Below are 21,906 nucleotides of genomic sequence, written 5' to 3'. Positions count from 1 at the left end.
ACAAAAACAGACCGCTACTAATAATACAACACGAAATCGAGCTTAGTTTTTACAAGACCTGCTACTACTCTATAATAACTGCTTTTTAATCAAAAACACACTTTGGAATATAAATCGACTATTCATTAACTATGTTTATCACGCATTTTAACACGCATTTCGGTTGCTAAGACTGTTAGTTCTTGTTTCGCGTAAAGAATGGTACTGGTGGTCTGTTATGTCACTCCCCACTTGCTACGTCCTGCGGCCGCATTACTGCAGGGCTGTAGGTTGATTTGCCTTTTTTTTTTGGCCCGACTTGGTTGCTCTTCCCCTCATAACTAGTCATCCCAAGGTTCTACCCGTCAATACCAATCTCGAACCACCATCATGAAGTCACCGAATTTCGAGCCAGTGACCGTCCACCGAGATGTCGAAATAACAGTTGGCGACGTCGATTATCTCTTAATTTTGAATCCACAGGTTGGTTTTGCTTTTGCCGCCCCTATATCGAACTGGTGTGACGGTTGTTTCCCTCTTCCTCCTCTCCAAGCATATCGTCACCAAGAGACACGGCATTCGCCCTGACACTAAATGACCGTTTCGTAGAACTTTCTCGATGGTGCAGGGTTTGATGCCAACAGCCATACCCTTGCCCTTGTCTATGCGACCACTCCAGGCGAAATCATTTCCGTATCGTCGCTCCGCGAATTTCGAGCCAACACACTCAGCCAAGATGATGTGTTTCAACCCGATTTCGCAACGAACTTGATCTTCTACGGAAGTGATGAAACAGACCTCGCTATCGAGCCCGATGCTCTTGAGGAACTGAAGGCGTGGAATGTCCGGCGGCACTGCGTCCTAGAAAGTAATCAGTCTCATTCACCGTATCTGGCTGCCCCGGGCCCGTATGTCTACTCATCAGGCAGGACCTGGCAACCGTGGAGAATCTACCACGATTTCAATGCCTGTTTTATGGTCGCGCTCAAGCCTTCAGCCATAAACTCTTCGAGATAAGTGACAGATCAGCGAGCCACGCTATAGCTAGCATAATCCACACAAAGCTAACTTCGCTTACTTTGATTGCAGTCGACGCTCCATATGCTGGAGTGAATGGAAGAATCGTGGTGCCTTCGCGCTGCTATTACAAGCCAACCAAGGATCGTCCCCTCGCTGGTGCTAGGATCAGCGTTAAGGACAATATCGACGTCGCTGGCCACAAGACGACTTTGTGTAACCGAGCCTGGACCGACCTTTATCCAGCGAAGACAAAGAACGCTGCCTGCATCCAGACGCTTATCGATGCAGGCGCTGTCATAGTCGGGAAGGTCAAGTTGCAAGCAATGATAATGAGAGAAGAGCCTCTCGAATGTGTCGAATTTACGGCCCCATTCAACCCCCGTGCCGACGGGTATCAGGTACCGTCGGGAAGCAGCCACGCGAGCGCAGCCAGCATTGCTTCGTATGAATGGCTAGACTTCTCAGTCGGGTCTGATAGTGTGTACCATGGATATTGCCCACAGCCACGGAACCTGCTAACTCTTTTTTTAAGCCAACGGGAGTGGTCGTAAGCCAGCTTCTTACAACGGTTGTTTCTCCATCCGCCCTTCGACTGGCATCATGAATACAGACGGTGTCGTCGGCTACTTCCCGTATGCAACATCCGCCCTTGCTCTGTGAAATTCTGCTGACATAGTTGTATCTTCAGGGAATTTGACATGCCAGTATTCTTTGGCAGACATATTTCCAAGTTCACTGACTTTATAACTACATGGTATGGAGATTCAGGTTTGCTGCGCAACCCACATTCGGTTTGTCTTTCCACAAATCAGCGATATACGCCCATGTACTTACATGCTCCCATAGCCGACTGTCGAGGTTCTCTATCCTCTAGATTACCTCCCAACAACGAACACTCAGCAAACCCAACAGATCGAGCGATTCATTTCTGGACTAGAGTCTGCGCTCCATATTTCTCGAAAAAATATATCCTTGGCAGAGTTGTGGAAACGAGACTGCCCTGACGGTGAAATCCATGGGGATATTGCTAAATACCTTGAAACTGTGAGACTTCCATTAAGCCCTGCTAAACACGTTATACTAAAGTGTGTTAGGCTGGAATCTATCCCTTCTATCATGATCAGTATTATAGCCTTGAAAGCTTTAGGAATGAATACGCACAGAAATTCGGGAGGCCAGCATTTGTCCAGAGAGCTCTTCACTGGCAGTGGTAAGTTTCATCGCAGCAAATAATCGTTTTTCGTATCCGCCGTCGTACTTACGCACGTTCAGGGAGGTCGGGAAGGCCGTAACCAAAGAGGAGCGTAATGAGTGCTGGCGTCGCTCAGAGGTCTACCGCCACTGGATGCTAGACAAAGTCTTCAAGGCAGACTCACCAGAAACAGTCGTTATCATGGCCCTTCCTATTGAAGCTGGGCAGCCAAACTACCGAGACGCTCCTCTGCCGTATGTGCTGCTCGTTTTGAAGGCAAAAAAGCCACTAATTATCTCAGGCCCTACTCACTTCTGAGCGGATACGCTGCGTTGAACATGTCTCCCATGCTTCGCGCGCCCGAGGTTACCGCCCCAGGTCAGTTCTTATAAAGCCATAGTATAACATCGTTACTCTTACAAAGCTGACTACCTACACAGTGGGTGACATTCCATACATGTCAACCGTGACATATAAAGAGGAGTCACTTCCAGTTTGCGTATCACTCATCGGCGCACCAGGTACAGTCAAATACATGGTTTGCAGGTCAAGGGAGACCCTAGCTAATATGCGTAGGCACTGACTTGCTTCTGCCGAAGTTGGTGGAAATGGGTATGAAGGCCGCTGGCATACCAACACAGGTCAAGGTTGGTCGCCTTATGTATTGAAAGGGGCCTTCGGCGTATCGTAGGAATTGTGTCAAGCTGTTGTACTGTGTACTTGGGACACGCCGGTGGTGGCTCTAGATCAGTCGTGGCAACCAGCTCAGGGAACGGCAAATGGAAAGATACAACACTCCAATTGAGGGAACTGGCCTTTAAAAGGCCACTGATTTTTCCTCTGCCAGCGGGACATAATGCGATTCCTCCAACTAGCAGAGAGCATGTAAGTATGAGTAGAGCCGCGAAGTGACATAGAACCTGGGCTCAACGCCGACAGTACTTAAAATATTCAATTCTCCAATGTCTCATTCCATTCCACCCAGTATTGGTTTTCCCATACAGGCATACACTTAACCTTCCCAGGCGGCTTCTGCTGCCACTCAATGACATCTCCAGCTGCGTCCTGTTTAGCCACATTCTCCGACGTGTAACCTTTTGCATCTTTGATCCATTTCGCCTTGTCGTCCGAATACTCCAGATTAACCGTTGGAATCACTGCAATCTTGCCGTGCCCTTTGAACCACATATCCTTGCAAAACAGCTGCGGCTCGCCCTGGGGGCATTCCTTCCGGGTAGTATTTGCCTCCCGGAAGCGCAGCCCTTCTTCCAGAATGGGCTGCGCCGAGAATACAACGGCGCCGTTCCAGCAAGCAAATACCTGAAAGGGCCGCTGCTGGAAAAATCGACTGCTCGTCTCGCCGGCGTTCCAAAACAGGTTCCACGCCGAGTTCCAGTTGCCGTCCGGTGGGATTTCGAAAAACGTATCCCCGTTCATGGCGCGCGCCACCCAGACGTCGTAAAATGTGGGATCTTTGCCGACGTACGTCCAGTCCATGGCGCAGGTCATGTCTGCGTTGAGGGTGTGACGCTGGGAGATGAGTTCGAGGATATCATCGGTACAAGCAGCAACGTCGTTTAGAAATGTGACGGTCGTGTTGCTTGTTGCCCGCGGGTGAGTTAAGAGTGGCGCCAAAGCCAGGTTGCGCAGTTCTGCTAGCTTGGTAATCCTCTCGCCGACCGAAGGATCAATCGTCGATGTGTTGAAGTAGTATGAAAGGCCCATTTGTTCCATGCGCAGCTTCAGAGCATCCAGAACATCGGCTGTGCCGTCAGGGGAATTACCCTCTATTATGGAGAGCGCGCAACTTTGAGGCCCAAGGAACTTGACGGCCTCGACAATGCTTCCGAGCAGTCGCGGAAGCAGTGGAAGGCAGTTTCGGAGGTCGAGTGCGAAGAAATATTTCAGTTCCCCCTGGGTTGACTGCCATGAGCCGCTGGAACGTAGATAGTCATATCTTTTTGCATCGAAAGCTGGGCAGTGCAGTCGTGGCAAGGCTGTCGACGCCGAGTCGAGAATGGAATCGAGGTAGGTGGTTACATTCGCAGCAGAGAGGACAACGCCTGTACAACGATTAATGTTTTTTTCCTCAAGTAAACAGCACGCAAAAGGAAGGACAAGAAATGTGTACAGACCATCTGCGACCGGCTGCGACGTCGTCAGTCGGCTGCTGTTATAGCCATGGCGATCAAAAAATGTAGACACTGGTAGGTGGGGTAGGAAATGGCGGGCTGAGTACACGGCTATGCATACGAATACAATGGATGCCGCGCCCAGCAACAGCTTCCTATTACGCATGATGATGAGAGCACATGGGGATGAAAGATCAAAGACAATAAGCCTTGGTGGAGGAACCAGTGACCTTGGTTTCATTGAAGCGATCCCTCCACCCCAGCTCCCCTGAGGGAAGTCTCGCAACCTCGGACCAATCTGTCAACATTTTCACGGCAGCCAAAGAATTTCGGCCTGCAGATATTGGCGGGGCGGAATGGTGATGAGGCGGTTATAATTATGGGGAGCAGACAGGTAACTAGCGAATGAGATGACAACTCGCCTCCATCCGTCTATCCGCAGAAATGTTCTCTAACTAAACTAGTTAGAATTGAAATGGTTTCAATTCGGCGGCCGAACGTTGGCGAGTAGGAAGGAGCCTGGAAGATGGAGCCTTACATGTTGGTGTAAGCCTTGAAGAATGGATAGGGGCGATAATATAACCCACCAAAAATGCGGTCTAATAATAGGGTCTACCATGTTCTCGCGAATCTTTGATCCTTTTCCTTTTTGTCAGAAACCTCGAGCTTTGTGTTGGCCTTCACAAGTACGCAGGAAAAAAAAATGTTGGCTTTCGCTACTATGGCGCTTTACTTTTCTTTTTCTTTTTCTCTTCCGGCGGCTGATAATTTTCCTATGGCTCAGCCGGCGGCGTCATCAAAGCCGGCGGCGGCGGCAGCGGCGACGGTATTGATTGTGCACTTCTAAGGCGTTGTTCCAGCCCCTGAATTTATGATGATGACATTTATTACATCGCCTTATCCCCTGCATTGCTTGCATCCTATGGATCGTCTATAGCTGCGTCGGTGGCCGAGAGGCTGCCTGATACCTGCTTTGAGGCGGTCTCAAGGCTGTTGAGGGTGTTCTTGATGTAGGAATACGCTGGGGGAGGCTATCACGAGTTTTGAGCTGGTGTTGATGGGACTGGTGACCGTTCTACCGTTCTACCGTTCTACCTGTTGATGAACTAGAAAGTTTAGCGCGGCGCTAGTATCCATTCCAGGCTTAGGCTTGTTGTCAATCGACCAGATCCTTCGTGTTAGCTTAAATATTGGAATTTTCCTTTTATTGTTCCGTGTGTATTCAAGATAGCCCCTAGATGCGCTCTTTGCCCTTTTGAGGGATTCCCCCGCCGTTCAATAGTAATGCCAATACCAATACCACCCAGCCCGCACCCCTTCTACCATACCCTGCCGTCTGGCCCGCTGTGTCCCTGACAAGCGCTATCTCCTACCCTTCCTCCTTTTGCCTCTGCCCGAATTGCTGCTGCCTGGTGAGTCCTCTTCAATTTGCAGTGAAGAATCCAGCTCCGATGGATTATGGATCTGCGGGCTCGGAGACAGCCCAGTCGATACTGACAACCCAGTCGATACAGGTGGGGAATCGTCAAATGGGAGTGGCAGCATATCGATCGCTGAGCAGATGCTCTTGAAATGCGGAGGCACCCAGGAGTCGTAGACGTTTTTCGTGAAACAAAAGGCTGTCCATTTTTCTCTACCATCCAATGCCGTAAAAGAGAACTCATGTATTGGATGGCGGTAGTACTTGATGTCGTTTCCAGTAATCACGGGATAGTGCCCATATATCCGCACTGACCTGTCGTCATGGGAGACAGAGAAGGCGAGGATCTGACGGTGCACTTCGCGTTCTCGCTTGACAGCACGAAACAGTTTAGCGACAGCCCGTACAGCAATAGTCGCGCTGTGGGCATTCTGACGATCTGCGACATCAAGCGCTGCAGCTCCACACTTTACCTCACATGTTAAAAATGGGAAGTATATATAGTACGTCGCCATGAAGAAAGACTTGTCGCCACCGACAAGGTCGCCTACGAACGGCGACATCTTGGCTAATTGGTCGTCGGTAAATGCGTCTCTTGCAAACCCAACTGCGTAGTCGGGCTGAGGTCGCGTACCAGTCAATGGGATCGAGCTGCTCCAACCATCATTGACGCTCTCTGCTAGAATTCTGAGATGTTTCGATCTAAATGCAAGGCCCTCTGCTGAAGGAACAATGAGTCTTGAAATGTCCTGTACGACTCGCGCTTCATTTCTGTTGTGAATCATTTGGCAAGTATATTCAAAGGCCTCATCTCGGAATGCCGTGTTTTTTGGCACAATCTGTTTTGTCTCGAGAAGTGTCGTGGAAAGAACTTTGCTTGTACGGGTAAGACCCAAGCTGGATTTGGTCATGAAGCTGCTCTTCGTATTGAGAAGTATCTCGTAACGAGGGTCCCGATACGGAGCGCTCTTCTCTTCTCTCGATCGCTGATTGCTCGATGCTGACGATGTAGCAGAATTCGAAGTCGACCGCTTTCGGGTAAGGGATGGTACAGATTTCTTTCGGGGTAGTAGATCATCCATGTTGGTCACGAAGTATTCTTGCGGCCACTTCTTTTCGCGGGCCCAGTATCCGATAGGATTACTTGCAGCCCCCCTTTCCTCAAGTGAAGCTGCGACGTCTTTGACGCGGGGGAGTTTGCTAGATCGGCGAGGTCGCTTCGGACAGGGCTTTGGTGTTGTATCGTCGGCGGCGGCGCCGCGTCGCTTCTTGCTTCGCGCCAGCTGTTTCGTTCCGTCCTTGACAGGAGAGAGGCTTGGCTGGGTAGTGTATTCCGGCGAAAGCGGCTGTTGAAGTCGGGCGGACGCGATTCGAATGGGAGATTGTCTTCTTTGCTGAACTCCAAGCTGGTGCGTGCCTGCTTAGTATCAGCCAGGCCATCGCTCAGCGTAATTTAACGCGCACCTTTGTCGCCTGATGCAGAGGACCTGCGGCCCTCAAAAGCCGCCGTCTGGGCTCGAGTGCGAGGCATGATAACGAGAGGTCAAAAACTCGTCTCCTGCAACTTGGCGGGTAAGGTGGCTGTTTGACGAAGCGCTCGCGACATTGTAAGCTCGATGCTTCGAGTCCCTGCTAGCCAACCACTTGTGGCTGTGTGGGGTCATTCATGCCAGACCTAGGGTGGGCGGACTCAAGTGGCATGTAGGCACTGAACCCGAAATAAACCGGCGGTTATTAGGAATACTAATCTCTTCCTTTTTCTTACTATTTCTCAACTTATTACTTATTTTTTCTAATTCTGTTCATCTTTCTCTGACTTCTTATTTTTAAATTTCTTCTCTTTCTCTTCCTTCCGGTTACTAGTAACCCTTTGAAATAGGGTGTACTTAGCTGTCTAGGTAGCCTTCTTTTTTGTTACCCGCATGTCTTATTCTCATTCGTTAAAATAGAACAGATAAGTACGTATTTTGGAGACTGAGTTGTTACATTCAATGCTGAGGTTCTCGCCTCATTTCCAATCATTGTCGGTTAGGTTATTCTTAGGTTAGCTAGCCCCTTCAAAGTGTATACGAATACGCTTAGTGTATCTTGCCCTTAATCCAGCACTATTGAGGGTGATTGCTCCGCAATCACCCTGCATTTTGAAACTAGACTGAAAGCACAACAGCATGGCAGAGATATACGACCCAACGCTCAGCTTGCCACGGATCCTATGTCTCCATGGCGGTGGTACGAATGCCAGCATCTTCAAGATACAATGTCGCAAAATCGCTGAGGACCTCAAAGACGAGTACCGTCTCGTCTATGTGGAGGCGCCCTTCCCCTCCGAGCCGGGCCCGGACGTGCTTGAGGTCTTCTCTAGGAGCGGCCCTTTCAAGCGGTGGCTGCGCTTTGGGCCCTCTCACCCAGACATCACGCCTCATGAAGCGGTGGCACGGCTGGACCAGGCCATCGAGGCGACCGTGGCCGACGACGACGAGCGCGGTGGATGCGGCCCCTGGACGGCGCTCTTGGGGTTCAGCCAGGGTGCCAAGATGTGTGCCAGCCTGCTGTACCGGCAGCAGAACCGGGTAGCCGAGGCCACCGACCGGCTGCCACGATTTTGCTTTGGCGTGCTACTCGCGGGGAGAGGACCACCCGTATCTTTGGAGCCCGAGAGGATGGCCAATGAATCGTTGCCCAGCGCCGCGGATTTCTCGTCGATGAGGGAGAAGGAGCCGCGCGGCAGCCACATATTGACGATACCAACGATCCACATGCACGGTTTGGGGGATCCAGGGCTGGATGAGCATCGAAAATTATACCACGAATACTGTGATCCCGAGACCCGATCGCTCCTTATTTGGGATGCCGGACATCGGTTACCAGTGAAGCCCGATGACGTCGCGCCGCTCGTTCGAGAAATACGCAGGGTAGCTCAGGAGACCTCGGTAACGAAAGAATAGAGACAAGCAGGAACAAATCAACAGCGAGAAGAGTCTATTGGGGTAACTTGGTGGTCGGTAGGCGACAATGAAGAAGCAGCCTCCTCGTTATTCTATATTTGGACCAATTTTATAACTGAGCTATTATGTTTGCCACTCGAGTTATTGCGGATGCCGTTGGTTCCTGACTTATTCGTTGACACCTCGCAGCTTAATAAACGCTAAATTTAAGGTTCGTCGGTTATTCCTTTTTATTTAGAATGTACTAGCACAAGCCGCGACAGCTCTTCTCAACCAGCCAACCGTTTGCAGACTCATGACAAAACGTGGCGGAAGCACGCGCCATTCTACAAAATGTGGCTGCTTAGCTTCTCTTGGGCAGTGCAATTGACACGCTCTGCCAAGATGGGCTGAATAACTGTATTGACTTCCCCAGACAAGGCATCCCCTCAAGAAGCGAGCGAGAGGGGTGCGCTGCCTAACTTCTGCGTCCATACTGTTCTTCAAACCGACAGAAGGACTTGAAATGACATTTCTGTCGGCACTGTCTGCAATGGCCGCGAGATCCATGACGAATGGCATCAACGACACGGGTCTTTCGTCGGATCCTTTTTTTCAACTCAAGCGACTCTCAGAAACCGGCGGTGTTTCGGACAAGATCCTCCGCGGGTTTTTTATCGGTGTCGCCATTGGTATTCCTGTTGCGCTGGCCTGCTGCTGCTGGTATCCGTGCCTCGGTCGCAGCCGCCAACGGCGACGAGCTCGACAGGACGCAGCACTCCAAGTTCCGGACACAACTCGAGTGTGACCCAATGACGGTCCTTACGATGACAACCCGGCAATGGAGACTACGGGATGAATTTGCATCACAGCGTTTGGAGTGTGCGCGGATAGTAGAAACCCTGCGCCCCCGACATACATGTGCTATTCACGGCATATCCAGGCCCACTATGTCGACAGCGTGGCGGAGCATGTGCCCGCAGCCAGTTGGGCTGCCGCGCCACGAGAAGTCGTCATGCTGCATCTTCCTTTGTTCGCAGCGGCCACGACGACTCTACGCTTTGATGACTTGACGGCTTCCTTATTAGCATTATATCCCCCGTCTCGCGATTCCTATACATTTTGAGCAGACACCAGTCCGACCGCAAACCATCGCAACGAGCTATTCGCCATGCTTGACGACAGCCTCCCCACGTTTCGCTTCCAACCTTCGTCCGACAACCCTTTGCACACGCTCTTGTACTTTACTCATAACGGCTCCGAGCCCACTGCAGAGTATCTTTTGAAGCGTCCTTCCGTAGGCCAATCCAAGAACCAGTACGCGCTTGGCCTCGTCGACGTCCACTATGCCTCTGTCATCTACGGCGAGGTGCTGATCCAACCGCAGTGGACGCAACCGTCGCTGTCAGCGGCTGAGTTGCGCGCCCAGGGAGGTGTGTCCACGGTAGTGCCCATGACGCCTGACGTGCTGCCAGTGTCGCTGTACAATCCCGACCAGACCATCCCGCTCAAACTACAGAGGAGCAGTTTCAAATCAGACTCGTGGGAATTTGAGATACCCGAGCAGACATTCAAGCCCCCCAGCACCTCACAGATTGACCAGGAAAGCTCGTCAGCGGGGATTACCGAACTCACCCCGAAAGTGCTATTTCGATGGAAAAGGGACTCGAGGCTTAGCAAGGATATGACGTGCTATATGACAGGCCGTAGCTTCGGCGGCAAGAAGAGCAAAGAACCGGATATTACAGTCGCCATGTACCACGCATCAAAACACGAGAGTACAGTTGTTATATATGAGCCCAACATGGCGCGAGTCGAGGTTGAGGATCGGAAGGGTCTGGAGGTCGTTTTGCTGCTCAGCGCCGAGGTCATTCGGGACTTGTATTTGATGCCCAAGAACAACCCGTTCAACACATCCGGTGCCCCTGTACCCGTTGGGTCAGCACAAACACAAGCTATCCCCACATCACCGCCCCGGCCGTCGCTCGGAGGCGGCGGCCGTCCACCGGCGCAAACGGCATACGCATCGGGAGCTCTTGGCGGAGGCCCACCACTAAACTCTGCACCACGTCCAGGAATCTCGTCGCCGCCGGGTCGTGATTCTAAGCAGCAGGCAGCGATTGACGCGGAGACAAAACGGCTGCAAGCCATGGTGGCTGAGGAGGAACAGAAGTCCCGCGACCGCGAACGCCGCGACCAGGAGGAGCAGCGACGTATCCAGGCCATGCTGGAGCGTGAGGAAGAGGACCGGCAGCGGCGCAAGCAGGCCGAGATTGAGGAGGAGACGGAGCGTCTGCGACGGCAATACGGCCTACCGGCCGACACACCATCGCTGCCGCCGAGGCCGGGCACGCAGGGCGGCTCACAATGGTTTGGCGGCGCTTCAGGACAAGCAATGCCTCCGCGGCCAAGCAGTACCGGACCGTCAGGGAGCAGCTATACGTTGCCCCCGCAGCAGGCGCAGCAGCAGCATGGCCGAGCGTACAAATTTGGCAACGCGCTGGGGTCGTTCTTGCACGGGAAAGATGACAAGGAGCAGAAGGTGAACAAGAAGCGTAGCGTACATTTCTAGGATGAATGAAGACGACCTGTTTTGAATACAAATTTGAATAGCAGCCCTGCCCTGCATGGTACAATTGGTACATGTACTTGGTTGTTGCTGATGTTAATTTTTCGAAATTACTAGTCAGAATTCCTAGAAAGCAAGATCAGAGTGTGTGGAACTCGGGCGCAACCCGTCACAATCATTGTCTAGAACGCGACTTTCAAATTGCGAAGATGAATTATTATTAAAAGGTATTTATATATTATCATTATGTCTCCAGAGTCAATTCAAAGCAAACATCCAAATCTTTTATACTCTTATCTATTTTCCCAATGCATGTTGTTTCCAGAAACAAATCGTAAGTCGTCAGGGCGATGAACCGCCGTGGCATGTCCGAAACGCGATAAGCAGGCTCAGGCAGCTGTGTCGTGCGTGTGTGTGTGTGTGTGTAGATGAGGGGACAAAGCTGCTTCCCTACAGGATGCGGGAGTTCAGGCTCATCTTGACAGCGGAGCGCAACGGGTCGTGTTTCTTCTTCTCCTTCTTGGGAGCCGGGGACGCGGCGCGAGACGGAGCAGTGGAAGGCACGGCGGAGCTGGATGCGGACGTGGCGTCAACGACCGAGTTCTTGCGCGACGAGGCGGCGCTGTTGATGCGTTTGACCTCGCGGCGTTTCTCAGCAGACATGAGGTAGGGGGCAATATAGACGAGCTCGGCCGAGTACATTTTGGCGGTATTGAGGTAAGTTTTGGGTATTGTAAACAAAATTGAAGTGTAGTGTGGTTTGTAGAGGATGTCTATGGGTTTGCGTGTGTGTGTAAGTGGCGAGGTGATGATGACTGGCATTGGCAAAGGAGGAGGTGAGCCACGAAGCTATATATACACAATCCACCCAGAGGCAAGTTTGAAAACTTCATTCTAGTGTCTTCACTTACATGCGCAACGTGAAAATTCTCTCCGTTGCTTAGCACGAACTATCCGATCATCACCGTTGCAAGCCGCGAGTACACACCACTCGCGGCGCTCGGCATTGGTGGATCCTATTGGATCGCCACAAGGAAACCAGAGGGAAAAATCTGTTAACTAGTTTTCCTGACATGGAATAAACGCCTGCTAAAAGGGAACGTGCCTGTCAGACACAAAACTTTTTTCTCAGGCACTCGGCCGATGGGCCGCTTAGGCCCACTCACACGAACCTCTTGGTGGAACGCACCATGTGGTCCGTCCAGCTCATCCCAACTTGCTACAGAGACAAGACACGAGAGAAAAGGTGGCCGAGACAAGACTCTGGATGCGACATTGTGGCGATTTGTTGGGCCACGTTGACCAATTTACAGCTGTCTCGGTCTGGTTTGCTTTTAGACGGGCAGACCTCGAGGTAATCATCGTCCGGCTCCAACGGTCGGTGACGCAGCCACTGGACAAACTGACTCTGCTGTGCATGGTTGGACGCGCCCGCGAAAAAATATCGGCGCTTCCGTTACATTGCTAATAATAGTCAGTGTAGCTTGCAAGACCATTAGTCCAGGCTCGATCCCTTGCAGTGAACCGCCCTCTTTACGCCATTCGATCAAGTACCCAAGTCACTATCAGCACATGGTACTTTGCCTGGTCTTCCTCCTTGTCACCTTCATTGTCCTCCCTATTATCTCTTGTTCAGTTTCTTGTCCATCTATTAAGTTCCCTGTTCTGTAATGTGCATGCCCTACTCTCAGCGTCTCCCCATCCTGGCAATCCTGCGCCGAGGGCTGAAATACTAGGGACGTGCATGAAAATGGGCTTCGATACCCATCAGCAGGCAGGTCAACAGGGCAGAAGACGGCTTCACTTCTTCACTCGCACGGTTGCACCCATCCATCGTGGCTTTGCACCAAGTGGATGACCTGCGGGTCGAGCCGGTAACTAGGAGCGGTCGATGAATTTTCTCTCATGTCAGCCTGTTGAACCCGAGCGCCGAGTGCCGAGCTGCGAAAAGCAGGAATGCATTGCAGACTTTGACCGTCTAAGTCATCACTACAAAACCCGTGTGTTTTTAAACAAGCCTTTTTAGACTTGATTTTATTGTGCTGAAAAGAAAAAAAAAAGAAAATCGATGCTTTCCAACGTGCTTGCTACCCCTCATATGAATAAAACCTTTCTGGAAACGGAAACACAACGAGAGCATCGTCCAAAGTCGTACGCACCTTCCCAGGGGTAACCACTAAACATAGCCACAGAACCAAAAAAAAAAAACTATCCTACAATCGCCAGGAAGAACATCTCCCTAAAATCAACCGGGACGCCGCCGCTCCGGCCTGGAAAACTATTCCTGCATCCTTGCGCTGGGCTCTTCATCACCCGCTGGCAGCCGCTCCGATTGCATCGTTCCCCAAAGATGCTCCATTTTCTTCCTGCAAAACGTATTAGTACATTCCACCATGAGGACAAAATATAAAAGCCGCCATGACTTACCAAGTTTCCTCTACAAGCTCAATCTCCTCCTGTCGGCAGAACTTGATGAACCTCCGCATCGTATTGGCGCGCTTGAACGAAACCATGACATCCCCACGCGGCTTGTCGTCTTCGAAGCAGATCTGTCTATCGCTCATCACCAGATAGACCCGCAACGCCTTGAGGTTCCACGATATCTTGACCACATCCTCTAGACGGAGGCTGAAATCGATCGGTTCTCGGTGCACACTCCATGCTGTCGGGTCGGTGCCCTCCAGCACCTGGTGCTCAAACATGTTGTTCTCTGGCACCCAGCCCCAGTACTGCGTCACCTTTTCCGAGCTAGTAAATAGCCGCGTTTTGATCTGATAGATTCGAAAATCGTACCCGGCAATTGGTGCTCCGCTCCACGAGTCGGCATCAGATACTTCGCCCGTCTCTAGGCTGTCCAAAACTTTCGCCGCCGCCTTTTGTTTCTTGCCCGCTGGGCCATCGTCGGCTTCACCGTCGGCTATAGAAGCTTCACTAATCAGATCCGCCGGCGGGCTGGCCGTCCCATACGAGTGAGGACTCTTGCGGCGCTTACGCGCCCGTGGAGCCGAGGACATAGCCTCATCCGCGCTTCCAGCTCTTCGCCGCGGCATCTTGATACCAGATGGTCGTCCAATACTCTTGAAGCCTGATTTTTGCCGGAGTGAAGCCAGTTTCGGATCATTATAAAAGTCGTGAATCGTCTTGGAAAAGTTGAAAGCAGTCCCCTGCGCCAGAATCAGCTCATGTAGCCGCTGCCGTAGCCAATCCACAGGCTCGACGTCAGTCTTGTAATTGGCTAGAGCCTCCACTGTCTCGCAGAGGCGGAACAGCGTATCGTACGAGGTGATGCTCCCCTTTCCCACGCTCATAAAGGATTTGCTAAGGAGCTGGTAAGGGCTTATTGCCCCTTGCTCCAGAAAATTGAGGATCCTGTTTCCACGGTTGACTTGGCGGCCGTACTGGTACTTGACATTACCAACAGCTTCACCCCGTCTGGTGGCTTCCTCAGCCGACTGATACTTCTCCTCCCATGAGCGCAGAACAGGCTCTACCAAAGTTCGCAGGTCAGGCCACTTGGGCTCCCAATATGGATGACTCGGGCTGATCTTTTCCACGGGCACTCCGTCGATACACTTAGGAAACGTGTAGAAGCTGCCGTTGTGCCTTAGTACAAGGCTTTCCTTGGTTATTTCGTCCGATTTTGGCGGGGCAAATTCAATCGGTCGGAATGAAAGGGGCGTCATTTGTCGCGAGGTCGGGCAGCTCGAGGCCGATGCCTTGGAGCACCTTCGGTAACCGGCGGTACTAGAAGTCGGTAAAGGAAGAGCAGAACCGGGTCCTAGCCGGCCTGTATCGTACATAGGAGCCTGATTCACAGCCTTGAATCCAGAGACTGGTATTCCGGGGGGGTTGCAGTGTGACGTGTAGGCTTTCAGAGATGCCTCCTGGGCTGCCGCGGCCAACGCTTCCAGTTCAGAAGAGGGGGTATGGCCCGGATACTCCGAACTCGGACCGGATGTAAGTGACTGCGATCTGATGCGCAATGGAGCCAGAGAAGCCGATCCGCGGACCAGCATGTTACTCGGAGACAAAGGTTCCAATCCTGGGCAGCTCGTCCCATTCCATTCGCAGTTGCCGCATTTCGGGAAAAGATGACCACCAACGGCGACGCAGCCCTCAAAGGGACTTTCTTTTTGACTGCAGCCCTGACACTTCTTCTTTTGGCTAACACCTGTGGCTTGTATCATACAAGCTATCCAGCCAGTGCCTTTACCGTCTGCGAAACTATAGATACTTGGCCTGGTGTCTTCGTGAAATCGGTTGGCACTGCGGAGTTTGATGGGCTGGAGCACGGCTCGGGCGGAAATAGTTGTTGTGCGTTCATTTGACAGTCCGAGGTACTGGAGCTTGTCCAATATCTTTCCGTCGGCGTCAATGATTGCAACGATTCTGTCGTCCTGCTTGGGCGGCTCTCGGGGGAGATGAAGATTTGCTAGCGGCGGAAGCTTTAGTTGTCTCTCGGGGGGCCGCTTGTCGATGAGCTCTGGCAATGCCCATTGTCGGTCGTGAATGCCGTCTTGGCTCCTTTCTTTCTTGAACCAGTGGTTCATTTTGCGTTCAACCTTCTCATGCTTGCCTACCAACTCTTGCTTGTCCATTTGATGTTGAGCATCTATGCTGTGCAAGCGTTGGACTTCCTGATTGTACTTTTCACTGACGAGATTCACCTGGCTGCGGATTGCCATGAGCTCTCGGCTTAGCCTCTCTTCTGTCACTCTGAACGCACGGGCGTCGGCTTCCAGACACTGAAGGCTGGAAATGGCGGATGATCGGTTATGGTTCCAGCGCTGGGAGACGTGGGAAAATTGTTGCTGGCGTTGTTCAGCATTTTTACGCCAGAAATCATCTTCTGTGATATCCCACGCCTCAGCCCGGCGAGCTGGCGACAGAGGCGACATGGGAAGATTTTTGAGGTCTGTAGTGCTTTTCTCGTCTCTTCTTTCCATTGCATATAAGAAAAAGAGATGTGCTGTTGGAGCCAGCCGAGCTGGTTGGCTCCCGTGGTGAAGCTGACGCTAGAATGGGTCAACGCCAGGCCCGCAACGATGCGCAAAGAACCCCTGCAGTGCTAGGGCAGGAACGATGGGCTTACCTGAGTAGTCTCCCGGATAGATGGAGAAGAATGTGAATTCGGTAGGGCGTATAGGGAGTGAGTGCGTTGTTGGGCAGGTCTCTGCGCAAGAGTTGGAAAGTACGGGGAGGGTGTTGGGTTGTTGGAAAGTTGAGAAGAGATGGTCACGTTGGTTGTCGTTTTGAGTTCTTATCGAGACAGCCACGAACGTTGACTAGCAGACCAGGTACCAACAGCACCCAGGTCTAACAAGAGACGGCAGAGTGGTCCAAGCACGTGCCTTGTGGTTGATGCGGGGGGCGGTCAATGTAGTTGGCCAGCGGTGACCGAGGTGGCTGGCGGGGGGTTCGGGGGGTCTTTGATAGATATGTGATTAGGATAGTGTAAATCAGAAAGACAAACACAGGTTGAGGGGGGAGGGTGTGGCAAGGGGACGCTAGAGACAAGGACAGGGTGATGGGGTGTGAAGGATAGGCGCGCCAGCTTGAGGGGGCAGAGAGATGCCTGTGCTGTGAGTGTCTGAGGTGGAAAATGCCAGGGTCAGCAGGAAGAGAAAATGGGGGGAAGCATCATGAAGAAGAGAACAGCACGGGTAGAAAAAACGAGGCAGGCGACGACGGATACACAATACAAACGGCGACCAGTTTCGACTCAACCAACAAGAGTGGGGTCATTCGGAAGTCAGTGGCCGGTTTGTGATGCAAGCCAGCTGGCAAGATAGAGTGCCCCGCGGAAGTATTTAAAAGAATATATTAATATCGTTTTCATTTTTTTATTTTCGTCCATTATTCTGGCCGCAACACACAACCACCACAGCCCAGCCAACGGACGTGGGGGCCAAAGTGGACTCTCAGCTAAGGCGTAGGCGCAGCCGCCAAAGTAGACGAGATGGAGGCAAATGCGACCAGCTTCTTCCCTTGGGCCACGAAGCGCAGGTCGTTCGATGAGGCCATGAAAACCACTCGGCCGTGACGACATCTTCTTCTACCCCCCGACACACTACCAACCATGGGGAAAAAAATCAGTATGAAAGAGGGGGCCTAGGTGGGAGGGTCATTTCCCTCCTATAGAGTCTTATTAGCACCCAACTCATACGCTATGCTATTCGTTACCAGCACTTTGGTATCCAGTAACGAGACGTGATTTTTGCGGATACTGTGTGGTTTGGTGTCACCTTTTTGTGACGCAGAGCGGCCGCAGGCAACGGCCGGAACAAGGGGAAGAGAGTGAGGGCCAGAAAAAATCCCTCGAGCAGAAAAAAAAAAGCCACGGGCCAACGTGAGCAAACATCGCCGCCCTCCTTGTATCTCTGTCTCTCATCACTCTTTGACTCTATTTTTTGTCCCCTACCTCCACTCTCGGTCTTCTGAATGGGTCGCAACGGAGACGGCGCTTGTCTATGCTTGGCCACTGTTGCTCCCGTTAGCAGCTTTTGCTAGTTACAGCCTGATTTTGCGGCCTGCCATCCGCATATAGCCTACTATATTCCAGACGCTAACAGCAATCAGCGAGTGCCGGTCTGCCTGCTGGGCCCCCCCTACCTAGTTACTCTAGTTATAAATTACTCGATCAACATGGCGGTCGGCGATGCCCGGACGGGGCACGCCCTACGGTGCTAAGGAGTAACGCAGAATAGACCAACAATCTTTCTAGAAATTACCAGCTCTGATTCACTGCTAGTATGTATCAAGTTTCAACCAACTAGCAACAGGGTTTGTCCATTCCACAAAAGCGAGGTCTTAGGCGCCGTCCATGCATCAGTATGCAAGCCTCCCAAGGTCGTCCCCGAGAACGCCGGGGTGTGGTCACGTCCGTCACGACAGCCAACGCAGACCTGAGTTGATGTACCAACAAACCAGACGAGGTAACCCGAACATACTGCCCGACGCCCTTCACACTTCCAGCTCCAGAGTCTACATGGCCCTTGGTACCACGTCTGCCTGAATGCCACCGTTTTTTGCAACTTGTCAATATAAAAGAAACGTGCCCGTGTTTCCGCCTCCGCTCTTGTGTTCTTGACGATAGGTCATGTTGGTGGCCCGATTCAAGCAGCTCAAAAAGGTGGGCAGCCACATCACCGCCGTTGAGTCTAGGCTCCCGTCCCAGTCAGTGGAGCATTCGTTCTGTATAACGTTACCTTAATAGTACCGATAATAAAAGGACCAGACAAGGCTTGGCCCCAACCCCAGCCCATCTCGACAGTCCTATTTCCGCAACAGCGCCCGCACTAACGCCGTCGCCATATCATATTCGTGTGGACGCACGACAAGGAGGAGTGGAACATTAATACTCTTTGCGCGAATGAACTTACACTATGTCCTGTTGCCCTAGAGCATTCTCGAAAGGAGCTATTCAAGAAGAGGCTATGTTAGGCGAGTCCAACGCGGCTTCAAGTTGTATGGTCCGCCCCCCCCCCCCCCCCCCTGGCCTGCCTGCCTTTGACATGGACGAGTGGCCGCACCACGCGCCGAAACAGCACCTACCTACACATAGGGGGGGTAATCTTGAATGTGTGATGCCTGCCGCCGAACAAGTAGCAGCCTGTTCAGAAAATGGTGGTGATACAAAGCCTAAATTATTATTAACCCTTTAAACGAGGCAGTTGTCGCGTTCTACAGCAGAGAGTCACCGCTGCTGGTCATAGGAGCTGCATAATCTCTGTCATACCGGTGTGCCCTGCGCCACGTTGGTGTTGTCGGCTCCGAAAGTAGTGAGGGGTAGCCAAAATAATATATTCGACCAGCTTCAGGCTAGACAGGGCCGCGTGTGCTTCTTCTGCATTTGGCATCGTTCCCCAAGAGCCACCAAAGGACGACCATGGCACAACCAAAATACGATGAGCCCGGTGTCCACAAAGACCAAAGGCAGCGACTCTTGTGCTGCCACGTTCTGTGTAACGAGAGTTGCCTAACATTGTCATTGAGGTCATGCTGCTCCGTACATTTCGTCACTGAAGTGTTGTTGGTAGCCATGGCAGATGCACTCTCGTGACGGGGTGTGCTCGAAACGGAGGTAGGACACACTGAAAGTTGGTTCAAAGGCGACATGTACTCCGTTCCACAGAGGTGATGCAACTAATCAAAGGCATAAAGTCACTCTCCTGTGAATGGAAATTGATAGTCGCCTAGAACCTTGCTATAACACCCTTGAACCCTCCCGCGGGCGACGGCGACAGCGACAACGACGCCACGCGGCTCCGTCTGTTCTTCTACCAACAACAGATGAACATTTTGGGGTGACGTCTTGCAAAAGAAGGCGGGTACTAATAAGTTACCGACCCCCGTCGGCGGCGCCACATTTTGCGCCCGGAGCACATTACACTTCTTTGTAACCGCCAAGGCACCCGGCTAATGCACCTCGATAGGGAAATAGAAGGGAGGAGCCGAGGATCTTGCTCTCCCTCGGGGCTCGGAGTATTTGGGGGTGTGAAGGCTCCTACACATACTAGTACACACGTACACTCATACACACATCACATACACACGGCACGCACACACACAACGAGCCGTATACAACCAGGCGGCGACGAGGCCGAGCTGGCTAGGGCTAAACGTTGGGAGAATAGAGGCGTCAACCGCCACCCACGACAGGGTCGTCGTCGTACTCGTCGGCTCTTCTAGAAAGGAAAGCCGCTGTGTGTTGGTGGCGTAGTTCACCCTGCATAGAAGTCTCTTCTCCCAGCGCCGTCTCCATGTCTCGGCACCGTCTGCTCTCCTGTGGACTTTTTACATTTACCCTGCTGGATTGCAAAAGTCCCTTCCAAAACTGATCTTCTGATCCAGATTCGGCCGGTTTCACCGCCCTGTTGTTGCGCCGGCTCCAACAACCGACCTTTGGCTTCGTCGCCTCCGTTCATGGCGTCCTGCGCTCCGAGTATAGGAGTTGTGTTCAACGCTGCCAAAAGAAACTCCTTCGCCATTGCCATGTGACAAGATGGTTCTAAATGGGATAAGTAAATGTAGCCGCTCTTCTCATGTAACTCCTTGCTCGGTGTGCCAGGATTAGTGTCTTGCAAGCTATATATAGCCAATGATTAAAAAAAGGTTCCATAAATAATAAACAGCTTTAAAAATAAACTCATCCAATGCGCCGAAAGCGCTCCTTCGCGTTGTGTTGGGACGAAGACGCGTCATCCACAGGCTGAAGACAGCTCAAAAAGGAAAACCAAAAACACCGTATGTTGGCACCAAATCCTCCCTCTCCCTCTATTCAGATATTATTTCCTGGTGGTAATCTGGCTCGACCTCTAGTACTTTGCCGAATAGCGTGCCGTGGGCGAGTATGGCATATCGTAGGCGGTCGATTGGCCGTAGGGGTCGTCCATGTACATCGTGGCGCGACGATCCTCCTCTGGGAGTAGCTCCTTGACCTCCCAGTTGTTCATGCGTGTGCCGACAGAGAATTCGAGATCTTCTTTTGTGATGGAGTCCCAGTACTGCGGCGATTGTCAGTGGTCAAGTCATTACTTATGATTGCGTAGTTGACAAGCACACATACCTTGTACACCATCATGACGCCTAAGAGGTTGCAGACAGTGGCGAAAAATAAGCCATCAAGGTAGTGGCTGATGGCGCGGCACAGCTTGTCGGAAAAGGCATACAGCATAACTTGGCCGATAACAAAGAAGAAGACGCCAAAGGCAATGTCGCCGAGCGGCCATCGGTCCTGCAGGGTGCGCGTGACGAGTAGCACCTGCATGACGACGTAGACAAACAGCTGAATTGCGTTTAGCAGGTATAAGACGACAAACAGGCCGATTGTGCTGGTGGGCGATAGACCAGCCCAGCCTTTGAAAGTGCCAATAGAGACAAGAAATGTAATGGCAAATGCGACGAGCGAACAGGCACGGAGCAGCCAAACTGACAGCGGCGTGCCATCCTCGTATAACTGGAAGCCGACAAAGCCGTTAATGAGCAGGCAGGTGACGAGGGCGCTGGTGAAGCCGCTCTGCAGGGCGACAAAGTACGGATACGGCCCGGAGCCCGGGGGCACGACGCCGGCGTCGACTATAAGGGAGAAGAAGGAGAGCAGCATGTACAGGTAGAAAAAGGTCAAAATCTCGCGGCGGCCGACGGCGGTAAACTTGGAGCGAACGTGCAGAATCATGACGACAGTCATGAAGAGGGCGAAGATGTGGGTGGCTGAGGCGGCGCCCTCGAAAATGATGGTGTTGGCGAGCTCAATGTTGCGCGCATAGCATGAAGGCTCAATACCGACGTGGTCGACGCCTGCGAGCTGGGGACCGACGGAAGCGCAGAGCGGCAGCGGCGCATTCTGGCAGATGGACGTGAAGTCACCAAAGCCCGACATTATGGGTGTTCTGTGACGCTAGCTTGGCCAGCCGTTTCAGAGCGAAGCGTCAGAAGTCGTCGATTTTCCTAAAAGCGTCGTTCGGGGGTATACAGTCGGCAGAGGTCTAGTATGGTGTCGTTGCGTCCGGGCCAGCAGCCGTCAGCCGTTAGCACAAGCCGTTGCGGTGTCGGATCGGTTGGCAAAATGTATATTCGAGCCCCGCAAGGTCGGCAAAGATACTATAGCGAGGTGGACGGGCAACTGTTTCCGGAAATTGCAATGGAAAGCGGACGGTGGCGATTCGAGT

The 21,906-nt window shown here is 52.1% G+C and overlaps 7 protein-coding genes across 7 annotated transcripts; 3 read left to right on the top strand and 4 right to left on the bottom strand.

Annotated features, from left to right (window-relative positions):
• Window positions 1-198: 198 nt before the first annotated feature.
• Window positions 199-2,758, top strand: CCM_08067 (amidase; the record flags this gene model as incomplete). Its single annotated transcript, XM_006673206.1, is given in 9 exon segments — window positions 199-210; window positions 589-887; window positions 905-1,476; window positions 1,979-2,043; window positions 2,094-2,209; window positions 2,272-2,445; window positions 2,493-2,569; window positions 2,632-2,684; window positions 2,738-2,758. The coding sequence occupies 9 exon segments, from the start codon at window positions 199-201 to the stop codon at window positions 2,756-2,758; spliced, it is 1,389 nt and encodes a 462-aa protein (XP_006673269.1).
• A 384-nt stretch (window positions 2,759-3,142) lies between these two features.
• Window positions 3,143-4,631, bottom strand: CCM_08066 (alpha-1,3-mannosyltransferase CMT1; the record flags this gene model as incomplete). Its single annotated transcript, XM_006673205.1, has 3 exons — window positions 3,143-4,254; window positions 4,327-4,434; window positions 4,526-4,631. The coding sequence occupies 3 exons, from the start codon at window positions 4,629-4,631 to the stop codon at window positions 3,143-3,145; spliced, it is 1,326 nt and encodes a 441-aa protein (XP_006673268.1).
• A 926-nt stretch (window positions 4,632-5,557) lies between these two features.
• Window positions 5,558-7,274, bottom strand: CCM_08065 (uncharacterized protein; the record flags this gene model as incomplete). The annotated part of the gene is made up of 3 exons (XM_006673204.1): window positions 5,558-5,667; window positions 5,697-7,160; window positions 7,208-7,274. The coding sequence occupies 3 exons, from the start codon at window positions 7,272-7,274 to the stop codon at window positions 5,558-5,560; spliced, it is 1,641 nt and encodes a 546-aa protein (XP_006673267.1).
• A 2,564-nt stretch (window positions 7,275-9,838) lies between these two features.
• Window positions 9,839-11,239, top strand: CCM_08064 (uncharacterized protein; the record flags this gene model as incomplete). The annotated part of the gene is made up of 1 exon (XM_006673203.1): window positions 9,839-11,239. The coding sequence occupies one exon, from the start codon at window positions 9,839-9,841 to the stop codon at window positions 11,237-11,239; it is 1,401 nt and encodes a 466-aa protein (XP_006673266.1).
• Window positions 11,240-11,686: 447 nt separating this feature from the next.
• CCM_08063 (uncharacterized protein) lies at window positions 11,687-16,134 on the bottom strand (the record flags this gene model as incomplete). The annotated part of the gene is made up of 3 exons (XM_006673202.1): window positions 11,687-12,009; window positions 13,550-13,602; window positions 13,664-16,134. The coding sequence occupies 3 exons, from the start codon at window positions 16,132-16,134 to the stop codon at window positions 11,687-11,689; spliced, it is 2,847 nt and encodes a 948-aa protein (XP_006673265.1).
• A 2,201-nt stretch (window positions 16,135-18,335) lies between these two features.
• On the top strand, window positions 18,336-18,594 carry CCM_08062 (uncharacterized protein; the record flags this gene model as incomplete). Its single annotated transcript, XM_006673201.1, has 2 exons — window positions 18,336-18,412; window positions 18,453-18,594. 2 exons carry the CDS (start codon window positions 18,336-18,338, stop codon window positions 18,592-18,594), a joined length of 219 nt encoding a protein of 72 aa, XP_006673264.1.
• Window positions 18,595-20,553: 1,959 nt separating this feature from the next.
• On the bottom strand, window positions 20,554-21,617 carry CCM_08061 (chitin biosynthesis protein (Chs7), putative; the record flags this gene model as incomplete). The annotated part of the gene is made up of 2 exons (XM_006673200.1): window positions 20,554-20,742; window positions 20,805-21,617. 2 exons carry the CDS (start codon window positions 21,615-21,617, stop codon window positions 20,554-20,556), a joined length of 1,002 nt encoding a protein of 333 aa, XP_006673263.1.
• Window positions 21,618-21,906: the final 289 nt, after the last annotated feature.

Source organism: Cordyceps militaris (genome assembly GCF_000225605.1).
Source record: "Cordyceps militaris CM01 unplaced genomic scaffold CCM_S00006, whole genome shotgun sequence".
In the NCBI taxonomy this organism is placed as follows: Eukaryota; Fungi; Ascomycota; class Sordariomycetes; order Hypocreales; family Cordycipitaceae; genus Cordyceps; species Cordyceps militaris.
Note: the sequence above shows the minus strand (reverse complement) of the source record. Positions and strands in the feature narration are given on the sequence as shown.